This window comes from Notothenia coriiceps, unplaced genomic scaffold (assembly GCF_000735185.1).
Source record: "Notothenia coriiceps isolate Sejong01 unplaced genomic scaffold, NC01 NC01_scaffold00014467, whole genome shotgun sequence".
Classification (NCBI taxonomy): domain Eukaryota; kingdom Metazoa; phylum Chordata; class Actinopteri; order Perciformes; family Nototheniidae; genus Notothenia; species Notothenia coriiceps.
This window is the reverse complement of record NW_011347168.1, coordinates 1-12,726: the sequence shown is the minus strand read 5'-3', so window position 1 is coordinate 12,726 and position 12,726 is coordinate 1. Positions and strand designations below refer to the sequence as shown.

General features: G+C 39.9%; 3 protein-coding genes across 3 annotated transcripts in view; 1 reads left to right on the top strand and 2 right to left on the bottom strand.

Moving 5' to 3' along the window:
• The window catches only part of LOC104948511 (protein Jade-2-like), a gene marked incomplete at its 3' end in the record, with an annotated part of 98,377 nt that extends 95,608 nt beyond the window's left edge, over positions 1–2,769 (bottom strand). The window contains exon 1 of the mRNA XM_010774715.1: positions 1,990–2,769. The remainder of the gene's footprint in view (positions 1–1,989) is intronic.
• Positions 2,770–7,720: 4,951 nt separating this feature from the next.
• cdkn2aipnl (CDKN2A interacting protein N-terminal like) lies at positions 7,721–9,597 on the top strand. The gene is made up of 3 exons (XM_010774714.1): positions 7,721–8,044; positions 9,040–9,142; positions 9,219–9,597. The coding sequence occupies exons 1-3, from the start codon at positions 7,833–7,835 to the stop codon at positions 9,225–9,227; spliced, it is 324 nt and encodes a 107-aa protein (XP_010773016.1). The 5' UTR covers positions 7,721–7,832; the 3' UTR covers positions 9,228–9,597.
• A 404-nt stretch (positions 9,598–10,001) lies between these two features.
• Positions 10,002–12,405, bottom strand: LOC104948509 (ubiquitin-conjugating enzyme E2 B-like). The gene is made up of 2 exons (XM_010774713.1): positions 12,271–12,405; positions 10,002–11,667 (listed from the first exon to the last, which is right to left on the bottom strand). Exons 1-2 carry the CDS (start codon positions 12,388–12,390, stop codon positions 11,539–11,541), a joined length of 249 nt encoding a protein of 82 aa, XP_010773015.1. The 5' UTR covers positions 12,391–12,405; the 3' UTR covers positions 10,002–11,538.
• Between the last annotated feature and the right edge of the window lie 321 nt (positions 12,406–12,726).

Here is a 12,726-nt window from a genome sequence, read left to right as displayed (position 1 = left end):
TGAGCGAGAGGCACACAGAGCTACTGGTCTGTGTGCTCAAAATTCAAGCTTGTGTGTACTGGTCATGGTGAGGTGTCTCTGCATTTTTGTGTGTGTGCGTGTGTGTGTGTGTGTGTGTGTGTGTGTGTGTGTGTGTGTGTGTGTGTGTGTGTGTGTGTGTGTGTGTGTGTGTGTGTGTGTGTGTGTGTGTGTGTGAGGGATGGTGGGAAGAGAAGGGTGGGGGTGAGCTGTCACAACTGGGAACATTTAACAAGTCCCCAGACAATTTCACCGTAATTGATTCAAGGCTACAGCCAGTTCAGCTTCACTTGTGTGATCCTTTAAAATAAAAATCTTGTTTTTTTAAATCTGGACAAATCGATCATATCCGTTAATGATCAACACTAAAAGACAAACACTATTCTTTAGAGGTTCTCCAGGGAATTATGAATAAATGGCCACAACTAGCTTCAGAAAATCCAACTAGAAGCAAATTCCCCACTTAAACCCATTAATACTGACTTTGTTGAATATGACTTATGTGCAATAAATATAAACCACTTTATAATTATTATTATTATTATGATTATTATTATGACTGGCTGATATTACATTACATGTTACTACTTGTTAGATGCTTTTATCCAAAGTGACTGACATACTCAATACTGTAGAAAATCCCCACAGGAGCAATTTGGGGTGAAGTGTCTTGCCCAGGGACACAACGACATGCTGACTGCAGTGTGGTTTGAACCTGTGACCCCCTGATCCGAACACCAACGCACTACCCCAGTGTGCCACAGCCTCTTAGTTAGATAATTCAACTACTGTAATAAATCTGTAAACAAATGTGCAATATATACTTCCACTTTTAATACTGTTACCTGGCTGCTATGAAACTACTTGATACATGCTACACTTATTTCTTTTTAATTTAAATACTGGTTTTTTTTGTGGTCCATCTGAATGTGTAATTTTGTAAATGGGAATTTGTGTAATTTATTTGTATATCTTTACTATGCCTCTTAATTTGTAGTTTTATTATTGCTATTCGTGGCTCTTTACTTTTGCTTTGACAATGTATATTTCCCCTCTGTGGGACGATTAAAGGTATTCTGATCTAAGATAAGGATGCAACACTCAGTTAACCCAGGCACACAGACAGAGCTCTGACTTTGAGGAGGTAAACAACAGCCACTCCCCCCTCTACTAAAGCCAGCTAGATCTGCACAGCACGAAGCAGGAGGAGGAGGAGGAAGAGAGGGTGAAGGAGGCAGAGAGGAGTTGCTCTAATTCCTTGATGTGTGTATATGTGTGGTTGCGTGCTCAGCCTTCCTAAAAGGAGAGCTGCTCCCCCTGGTTTCCTCTCCTCCCGTCCCTTCTACTGTGCAGGAACCTGCCAATCCTCCAGGGACTGTAAACGTTTGGTGCCTCCTCCACCCTGCACCCAGTCCTAACCGTCACACAACTTCATCTCATATCCTCCTATAAATGTGTCAAAAATGTCTGTGTTCCTGCTTTAACATTCGCCTGCAAGTTACAGCTCGCATTCCTGCTGCAAATGGCCCTATTTGTCGCAATTACGCGCAAAAATAACCACACTTGGACACTCTCCAACTACCCGCTTGCACACTTGATTCCCACCGGGGCGCGTTCACGTTACGTTCGCAGAGCTACAACATGACAAGTTTACCGGGTTTATTTCATCTTTCTGCAGCATGCACTGGGCTCTGGCTTCAGATTGGGTTAACGTTATGTCCATGTCTTCTTCACTGCAACCTACAACACATACCCCCTGCTTGACCCACATGCACCGCTCAGACTAACAACACAGCAGCCGCTGAATGAGACTGACAAGCCCGCTGTAAAAGTGCAGACAGAGCCGCTGCCCTGCCGCTAGCCTAGCACTGGTATAGCACTTGCAGCAGCAGCAAAGTGGACTTCAGCGGTCCTGCAACCCTCCCACTTTTACACATTATAATCTTTGCATAATAGTGCTAATGTATTTACCTTGATAGCAGTCAGCTTCGGATGCAGAGAAGTCCACACTCCCAGTGATTAGGAGATCATTGGGAGCCAGGCACATGTAGTTTTACAGTGGAGGGGTTTAGCAGGAGTTCAGTTTTGCCCACCCGGTGCCCTGGCAGGCTGCTAGCAGTGCTGCTAAACAGCCCCGACTCTGGATCCACGTTGGGTGACAGGACTGTCCCTTCCCCTCCCTTCCCTCCCCCTCACGGTGCGTGTTGACAGCGCGTCAGCCCTGCAAAGACCAGCCACCGAGTGCAAAAATCCGAAATAAAATCCCAAAGTGGCAGCCAGACTGAGTTGCAAGTCAACAACAACAAACACAGTGGTGGTCCTGCTGCTGCTGCTGCTCACGGGTTAGCAGGCTGCGAGGTGCGCACAACATACCTCTCACAGGAAAGCATGTCGCATTTTGCAAAAAAGCTGCCCAAACGTGGTGTCAAAATCCGACGGTGTTTTCCTCTCCGGTGCCAAGCGGTAAAGGAAGGAGGTGACGGGGGAGCAAGAGAAGGTGGCGTGAAAAAAAAAAAAGGATGCTTTATTTCCAAACGATGACTCAGAAAAGATTGCAAGCCAGTTTCGCAACGTCCCTCCTTCAAAAATAAAACATTGAGTTCTCCTCGTCTTCACTTGCTGCCTTGCCTCCTCTGTTCCTCTGCCCGGTGTACTGACGTGCACACACCGCTCTGCACAAATTCACTGGCAGGTCTTTGGGTTCAATCTCTCCCTCCCACCTCCAGAGAAGAAGAAAAAACACAACACAGAGAAAAATCAGCTCTTATCATCAGCTTGAAAACTCTTTTGGCGCCATATTTATGGCGTACTTTCAATTCACTGTTACCGCAAGCTGCACTTCCTACTCTGAGAAATGCAAGATGACTGCGCCTCGAAGAGGAAAAGATGGGCATTGAAACTTCACCTGCCAATTTTACTGCCAGTAATATAGGCTTTTTTGGGGGTGGAAAGTATTGAAATGACATATGAAAAAAGGTAATTCTGGTGAAGCTGATTATCATGTGGCAAGCTTAAAAGAAAACTATAGTTCCTAAAAATATTTGGTTTATTTTGTCATGGATGGCTCACTCATCCAATGTGTAGTGTGACAGCTTTGACACATGTATAATGTTTTAAATTAAAATTGTACAAAGTTTCTTCAGGTTTCTTAAATATACGATCACTTTAAAATCACAAATAACTTAAACACAATCTGTTTTCTATAGCTGACTGACTGGACTTTAGGAAGAATTATGTTAGAATTAAAACTCATCCACAACTTGACTATTTTTTCATTCTTACTTTGTCCAATAACTTCACATCAAAATTAATTAGCAGCTTGAGCTTCGGTTCAAAGGCCTGTAGTTGATCTTTACTGTAAGTGATCATATCTCTCCGGAGGTGATTGATTTGCTCTCAGTGATCCAAAGGGAATGACTCAGATTGGCAAGTAAATTACCTTCCTTCACATTTTCTGTAAAATCCATATTTAAAACGGGTGGATGGTGTTTTATCAATGTGTAATATACCATCCACTGTCTCTAAATCACTGCCCTCTGCCAAGCAGAAGTGCATTCACTTATAATGTCTCTACAATCTGACGTTTAAGGAGTGCAATTTTCACACAAACCCCCCGCTTCTAGATATAAAGTATGTGCAGCTTTTAGTTGTGCATCTCTTACGTGATAGATAGCGGATCAACTGCTAATTATCTCCACTCAGCTTTTTTTGTAAATGTCTTGCAAATACACATTGATGCAGAGCCAGGAGGTAGACTTCAATTAAGGTCATTCAGGAGAACAAATGGGATAATTCTCCTTGTATCAAACACACATACACACACACACATGCACACACTTCACAATTTGCACACAGCCAAGGATGTCAGTTGCACTAATACTCATATCAGATCGTATCAGGTGTCTATCCGATAGTGGAGAGAGGGAGAGGCAAAGAGGGTGTGATGCTGTTTTGCACAAAGTGAAATGAGGCAGTGAAGAACACGAAGGAGGGATTTCATGGCACACATTCAAATGCAACAGCAGCATCCCACAGTTTGCCCTCCCCTCCTCCTCTTCCACACAACGCAGGTAGGCATGCATCCCCTGAGGAAACAGCCTGTGACCCTCCCCATGGTCCTTTCTAATGTGAGGTAATGCAGTTTACTCTCTAATGAGATGCACACATTGGAAGCAGATCCCCTCATATCTGGGTCAAATAGCCTAGTGTTGTTGTGGTACTATTCCCCCATATCCAACAAATGCCATTTACTGAGAGGCAAATACAATGACAAATACAACATCAAGTTGGTGAATGTCATATTTTCTGTGAAATGCTGAATTTAAATGCTGTTTTGTCTCCTCCATTAAAGACAGACAGTGGCATTAGCAGACATGTGTCAAAAAGACAAACATCATTTACTTTTCCCTTTGTGTTTAAATACATCCACTATCTTCAGAGGTGTGTACTTTTTTTTTTTTTTAGTACTCCAGTCAAGTTAATTTGTTCCAACATGTTTTTTTAGTTTAGTTTTTGTATTCAAGGCACATAAACTCAGTCAGCGTGAGTTCCTGTTGATATTATCGAGATCACTCTCCCACCACCCCACCCACCATAACTGCAACAGGACGCAAACACACCATTCACCAACATTACACAGTTTTTCCATGACATAGGTTTCACTTGATTTTCATAACCACAGTTAACAAGATCAGTATGTGTACAGAGATGACCAAATTAATGTTTATGCGTGGAGGTGTTATAATGAAATGTGTGCACTGAGGAGATGCATGCTTTGCATCATGGCCCTAATATGTCATCTTCAGTTAGGCCTATAGATGGGTATATATAAAAAAATGTAAAACAATGCGTCAGGACCCAGGACCTGTAATAGCTGTCAGGCCCTACTGCTCCAGCATCTTTACGTGTCAAGTGCACTACATTTAATTAGACTGGGTCCCAGGGTGCAAGGCCACATTTATCTCTTTGGGTCCCAAGATTTAAGATTTTAAGCACTCCTCCTCTACAGAAAGCTAAAGTCAATGCAATGTCAAGCGTGACCTTATTTTGATAGACTGGAGTTTTAGAGATTCTGCTTTGTTTTGTTGTTTGTTGAAACTGTTCTGTTGTTCTCCCTAGTAGCCCCTAGGTGGCTGATGAGCTAGTTTTACTGCCAAGTTTTACCCCCAAAGACTAATGGTCTCAACTTACATTTCAGGTAAATAAAGGGATATTTGGGTGTTATTGATCTGGCAAGCTGTGCCTATAGGTGCATTTACTGCTGAGAATTTTTGCAATGGCTAGCCTTTTAAAACTGGCTAATTGGTACATCTGGAGCAAAATAAAGCTACAAAGATTTGATTGTGTTAGTTGTTTGTTTTTTTACCTTTATTCATCAAGAAGTTTCTAGACATTGAAATTCTAGACTGGTCAACATTCACATTGTAAAGAATAATAATAAAAATAGTAAAATACAAGATAAAACACATTCAAAACAATGTGATGTTATTTATAGATGTCTTCCACATTGAACACTTTAAGTATCTTTTTATGTTTACAGTTAAAGTTGAAGTCTAGTTTGGCTTATTATGTATAAACTCATGAGATAAAAAGTAACTCATTTAAAAAATGATCGTCTGGTGCAAACAGGAAATAACAAATAAGAATAGATAGCACTGAGACGGAAGTCTGATGTAACCGCTTTATTTTTTTATAGTGACTTTACAGTAATAAGAACATCATAGTCTTAGCTGGAATGTCAATCCAGCTTAACGTAATATTTAGTCACAAAGATTACTTGATAAGGGTTATGGAAAGATTATAGCTTGGGTTATAAAAAGGTTAAGAAACAATTGTGGCACATTTTCTTTCTTTGCTCTCCACAGAAAAAAAGTAACTTGAACGTGCAAATGCATCATTTTGTGGCATTAGATGAGACTCTTGTTTTTCTTGGGACTGTGAAAAATGACAAGAAGAAGTGCAAAACTTAGCACAATAATATTCAACACAAATTCAAATTAAAGAGAAAATAAATGGTAGAATTACTATAAAGCAATTTAACTCTTCCTGTTTTAAGGCCATAGCCTTGTGATTTGTTCTGCATAGTTGAATGTTCATTAGAGTCAGGTTTAAAAGACTTTACTTAGTGAATAACTGTAGTGTATATCCTTATACACATCTCAGTATCTTCTATAAAAGTATGTACTATAAATGGTATTTGTTATATATATAATAACTTTCTCAGCTGCCTGTCCCATTCTCCTCACATTAACCTTGATATCCACAGAAACTTTTTCAGAGTTGTTAATCTTTTCTTGTTGGCCCTCCCCTAGGACTGTGGCTGAAAGGACTACCTGTTGTCTGTGTGTTTTCCCAATTATAGTTTTCTCCTGAGTAAGCATGCATTAGGTGACTCAGCAAGAACGGCTGTCTGCCAGAGCTGCCTCGAGCGCAGTGTATTATTTCAGCATCAGTGTAAATTTCAGGCAGAGTGAGAGGGGGAGAGCGAGCCCATAAACTTAATGGGTAGGTTGACTCAATAAAGCGGCAACTTGTATGACTTGGAAGCGGCCCAATATAGGACATACACAGGAGTGCCACCGGGGGGTTTTCTGGGGGAATTTAAGAGGAGGTGAAAGTGTGTGTTTTATGTGTGCTTTGGTGTCTCCTTGTGTTTCTAGGACTCAGAATGTCTGACAATATAATATTATAGGGGCCATTTCTTACAGAACCTGGTTTAGAGCTGTCAAAGTTAAGGGTAACATGTTAAAAGTTGGTTCATTTGTGTACATGTATGCAATTATGTGGGACATTTAGTTTTTCTCGAACACAGGTCCAGTATGCAGAGGGAAGACTCACACAGCATTATATTTCAGTGTTAACCAAGTTTGTTCTTTACTCTTTTCCCTGTGGTGTATTAGTAAAAGACTCGATTCAGAGCATCAGGAGAGTTTAACCTGTCGGAGCAGTGTTTTTTTAGCCACTTGCAGTGCATGAAAGTATAATTACAATGTTCAGAGCTCCATTGGAAAAAGGATATAGCTCAAGCATGTAGGTTAAGTGAAATAAGCAACAACAAAAAAATCACCATTATTTAACAAGGTAATTGTTAAGATATAGCCACAGAAACATCCAGTGATTGGAGTTTGAGTGCCTCATAATAATGTGCTTTTTTTTTTTTTAAATCAAAATCTTTTTTTACTCCTTCTGTTTAAACCATAGACTGTATATGGTTTTAACTAGAAGGAAAAATATATATTGATACAAATGTGTGGTCGAGAGTCATTCAAATAGATACACAGAATGCCAACAGTAAAGTACCTGTCAATGTCCTTTCTTTATTTATAGATTTTACAAGCATTTTATGTATATAGTCATTGTTCTATACTAATATGTTAATATGTATTTATTATGAATACTGAAACGTTTCATACACTACTTCATTACTTGCACATTGGTCACTTGCAATATTCTCACTATTTTCATAGTTTTATTGTTTATGTCTTCAATACATTTATGGGGAATTGTTGACGGAGCTTTAAATATTTATATTGACATAAATACACTGTAGCTACTATCACAATAAAACCTTTGCATATGTAATTTAATCCCTGAGCATTATAGGATTTCAGCCATAGACTGTGTATATATAAAGAGTTTAAAATAAAATAAAGAATTAAATAAAGAGAGAACCCGGTTTCAGCCAGGTAAAGTGTAGTTATCGGATCCCCCGCTGCGTGTCGCTGTTTCTCAACACGATACCTTTAACAACACCTTCCGATACCCGCTTCCCAAACCGGAAGCTGCATTTGTTGAGCTTCCTGAGAAGAAGCAAGATGGCTAACCTGGACGTAGAAGAGTTTATTCAGCAGAACAGAGCTGTGGCAGATGAGGTGGAAACGTACCGGGGTTACTGGGAGAGCGAAAAACATTGGCAGCCGAGGAGGGAGTTCATCCTGCGGAACATCAACGACTTCGAGGAGCCGCACATTGACCAGCTGCTCGCGCTCTCCATGGTGTGGGCCAACAACGTCTTCATGGGCTGTCGGTGCGTAAACACAACGTGCTCCACTGATGCATTTGTTTTTGTGAATGGCACTTTAAAAATAACCTCTAATTTAATCTGTTCACAAGTAAGGAGTCCACTTGCAATTTTAGTTTAATAACCATTATATTGAGGATGCAACGTTACATACATGGCAGCAGAGGGGGAATAAGTACTCATATATCTTGTACTCAATTAAAAGTCGAAGTACCAGTGTGAAGGGATACCATGTTAAAACTTAAAGTCCTGCAATCAAATGGTTACTCAAATAAAAGGAGCATCTGTTATGTGGATGAGTGTTTTTGGATTCAAAATATTGTTCTTCGTCTGATCTGACAATTGGCTCACTGCTGCCCCCTGTGTCCGGAGGAGGACAAAACATGGGCTCTTCGTCAAAACTCCCATATCTTTTTATATCAAAAACAGCATGGTAGTACACAAGTTTGTAGTATATGCTATTGGTAGTACACCGGTTGCCGTTTGGATTTGTAAATGGACTGTAAATGGACTGTACTTATATAGCGCTTTATCCAGTCTTTAAGACCCCTCAAAGCGCTTTACATACTACTACTACTACTATGTCATTCACCCATTCACACCCATTCATACAGAGCAGTGTACCTTACTCTAGGACCTAACATTCACACACATTCACACACCGTTGGCCATGCCATCGGGAGCAACTCAGGGTTAAGTATCTTGCCCAAGGATACATCGACATGTTGACTGCATGGGCTGGGATCGAACCCACAACCTTCTGGTTGAAAGACGACCGCACTCCCTCACAGCCACAGTCGCCCATAGTGGCATTTGTGATGCCACTATGGATCTTCAAGAGTTTATAAATCAGATCTAATGAATAATGCAGTTTTATTTAGGACTTCTTATGCCTGCAATCATTTTCACAACTGGTTGGTTATAGCCAGACTGATGCAATGAATGTTTAACAATACTGTTATATTAATTAACATACCATTTTCCCCCCCCCATAATGACAGGTATAGCACGGAGCTCTTGGAGAAAGTAAAGGAAATGGCTGAAGGCATCGAGGTAGAGGACGCACCGGTCTTCAAGACAAGAGATGAGATTATGAAGAAAGAGGTAAACCTTTGGACAAGCAGACAGACGCACACGTCACCAAATACATTATTTTATTTATTCCTCTTTGCCATAACAGGGTCGATGACCGGTTTACCTGATCTTTCCTGGTCGCATGGGAACAAACCTGAAGACTGACGGATCTCGGATGTTGTTTGAAACCGCCTGAACCTTTAACAATGTGTTTTAACAAGCCTACACTATTTATTACTGATGTGACTAGTGTAAGCATTTAGAATTTTTTTTAAATCAAAAGCAGGACTTCTGTCTTCCTCAGCATCCATTGTTGAGTCATTTAAGTTTTTTTGTGCAGTATGGGAGCTTCACTGCTCATCCATTTCAACTCAACATTGTTTTGTAGCGAACTTGTTTTCACTATTTTTTATACACAGATATGAAAGATGAATCTTGTCCTAATGTCCCTGTCTTAAATACAATAAATGTGTTTTTTTGACTCATGGGATTGTATTTTCTTTCTTAAAAATACACATTATAGTTATTCTGTTCTGTTGGGTCTTTGTATGTGAACAAACTATGCTCGAGGTAACATTTATTTCACTTTCCTTAACACAATGCTCAGCTGTCTTTTGCTCTGTAACATTCTTGTCGTAATTGGGGCAAAAAGATAGCAGCACATTATTGTCAGTGTAGGGTTGTTTTAACATCTTAATGCTTTATCTTCAATTTGGTTGAATTCCTTTAACCATTCCGGAGAACAGGCCCAGTCATGACTAGAGAAAATTGTATTGCACTAATCTCAAATTAATTAATCTTATAGCTTCACCGATCATAGCATATAGTTAATGTTGCTTAAAATAAGGTCTTACTGCTAAGACAACGTTAAATGAGGCAAGAACACGTCTCAAACTCTGAAAAATGTGTTTTATGTTTATACAGCATATTGTCAACTATACATTTGATTAATTCACACAATCTTTATAACATATCCCTTCTCATTTTAAGTGAAATCATTTTTCTAGCCACAATATGACTTTATACTGTCAGAAAAGAGAAAATGGTTTGTTAGCTGTCTTCTGTGGGTGTTTTAGCTGGGCGGGGTTAAGTCATGACTTTATACTAAAGCTGTCTCTTTATTGGGTATCGCATACAAATAAAAAAATAGGAGACAAATGCAGGCATGAAAACAATGAGCCGTTGGGGGAACAGTTGATATCACACTGTTAAACCGGGATATACACAAGTGTCTTTTTTGATCTAGCTCACTTGTTAATTTGTCAGCTGTCATTTTTGAGAAAAGGATGACTGACACGTCGCAGGCAACAAAGCATTTCAAAGACATTTCGGCAGATGAACCCCCAGTGATAGAGGTGTACTAGAAAAGATGAGCACAGTAAAACAGATATTGTAGAGATAAATGATATTCCTTTTACCAACTTCATGCTGATTCTACTTGCCTGTAATCACAGCTTGCTACTAATGTCGCTCAAGCCCCATTAGGCCTCGATGCACCATAATACAAAGGATAAAGCACCACCATTCAAGTCAATCCTTAGGTACAAGCACTTCTGAGCTCAAAGGCCCCTCTGCCCAAATACTTTGATAACATTTCACAATGAAAGACACTTGTAGTAAATGCAGTGTTGATTACAACACATCCATTATTTCCTTTAAACTGACTGTTCTCCACAGCCCTAGTTCAACTCTGTGCCATCTTTGTGTTAATATTAACGTTCTCCTTCTCTAACACTCTTCTACCCCAGAGCAGAAATGATTGGAATAAAAGCTCAGCTATCCAGGGAGTGATGATTCATCGGTGCCAGGGAGAGTTGGCGCTGCTGCAGCCTGTGACGTCTGAAAGCCCAGACCTTTGGTGTCTCTTAAAATAACAGAGATATGCTGCGGATAGATCTCTTTAAAGCTGCAACTGAGGCTGACTTAGAGAATAACAATGATACCCACTCTGAAGGCCATTTGTGGGGTTGTTCTTTTTCCAAATGATGCAGATTTGTTCATCAACATGCCCAAGCCAAATTGTGTGCACACCAGCAAACATCACAAAAAAGGGAAATCAAAAATAAGGGGGAAAAACAATCTGTAAAACTCAAACAGCATCAATCCAACCAAACAAAGATATATTACAAATTCTGTTAGCAATAACTTAATTCACATCATGCAATAAAAAAAAGTAAAATTAAGGACAAGAAAAGACAAATATAAGATTGATTTCCCCGCCCTTGTTTTTCCTAAAATGTATTGGCAAGCAAGTGTATGTCCATTCTGGTTTGGTTGTTCTCTGGATGTTGTTTTCCTATTATTTCTTTAAGGGTGGCACTTGAGTTCTTCTGATATAGTTGCGGTTTTTTCTCTTGATGAAGCAAAAATGAAGGAGGTGATGAAGAGATGGTAGTGGGGGGGAGGGAGAGGAGAGCGAGAGCAGCTCAGACGTCCACCCAGCTCTGCTCTACGATGGCCGTCACCCTCTTCTCGTACTCCCTCTTGTTTTCCTGATAGAGCTGTGCGGCCTGACTGTTGGCCGGGCTGTTGGGGTTTGGCTCGTCCAGCAACGACTGCAGAAAGAGAGTGATAGTTAGGGAAATATCCACATAGCCTTTGTAGGGTTGGGAGGGTCTCTTGGAAAATGTATTCCATTAAAATGACTAGTTACCTGTAAATAAATGTAATCAGTAACCTAATCAGAGTATCAAAATATAAAGTAATGTAACCTGATCAATATATAATGCCATGCTAATATATAAAAGAGAAGATATATCAATAGGATGTTTTCTACTTAACGTGTATTATGCAAGACAACAGAGCAATCTGACCTTAGAAAAGAAGAAACCATGATATTTAGGATCAGAATACATTTATTTATAGGAAAACCTGCCTTTCATTAAGCATATTTAAGCAGTAGCCTATACACCAACAATGAAACACGAGCACATCCTACAGTTTAAAATAAGCAGAAATAAATCTGATGAAACAGAATAACCTCTTTTTTATTGTAATACTGCTAGTAATCCACAATGTTTTTGGAAATGTAACAGTAATCTGATAACGTCTATTTTTAAAGTAACTTTAAGTCAATATGTCGTATACCAATGCATTCATAGACGGCATACTGAAGCAATTTCAGTGCAAAGACAAAAACTGGCAGCCAAAGAACCAACCTGGATGGAGGTGAGTATGGACGACACATCGTATGTGGGGCTCCAGCGGTTCTGTAGGATGTCTAAACATATACTGCCATCTGCATAAACTGGGAAACGAGAGAAAATACAGATCCACATCACTACAGCAGTTATTATGTCACCAAGAAAGATCTCTTTACACTTTTGCTGGGTTTGTTTTGTGCTGTACTTTGCCTGTAATAGTATATCCTCTTAATATGTGTATTGCCTATTGTATGCATCAAACACCAAGGCACACTCCTTGTAAGTGAATATTTGTCAAACATGCATTAATATATCTACTTAGGCCCCGTCCACACGGAGACGAAACGGGTGTTATCCGCTATAGTTCTTTATCGTATGGATGGTTCGTCCACACGAGGCCGTAACGGAACCGCGGAAACGGAGCCATCAAACGATAACGCATCCCAAAGTGGGAAGGTCTGTTAACGTAAC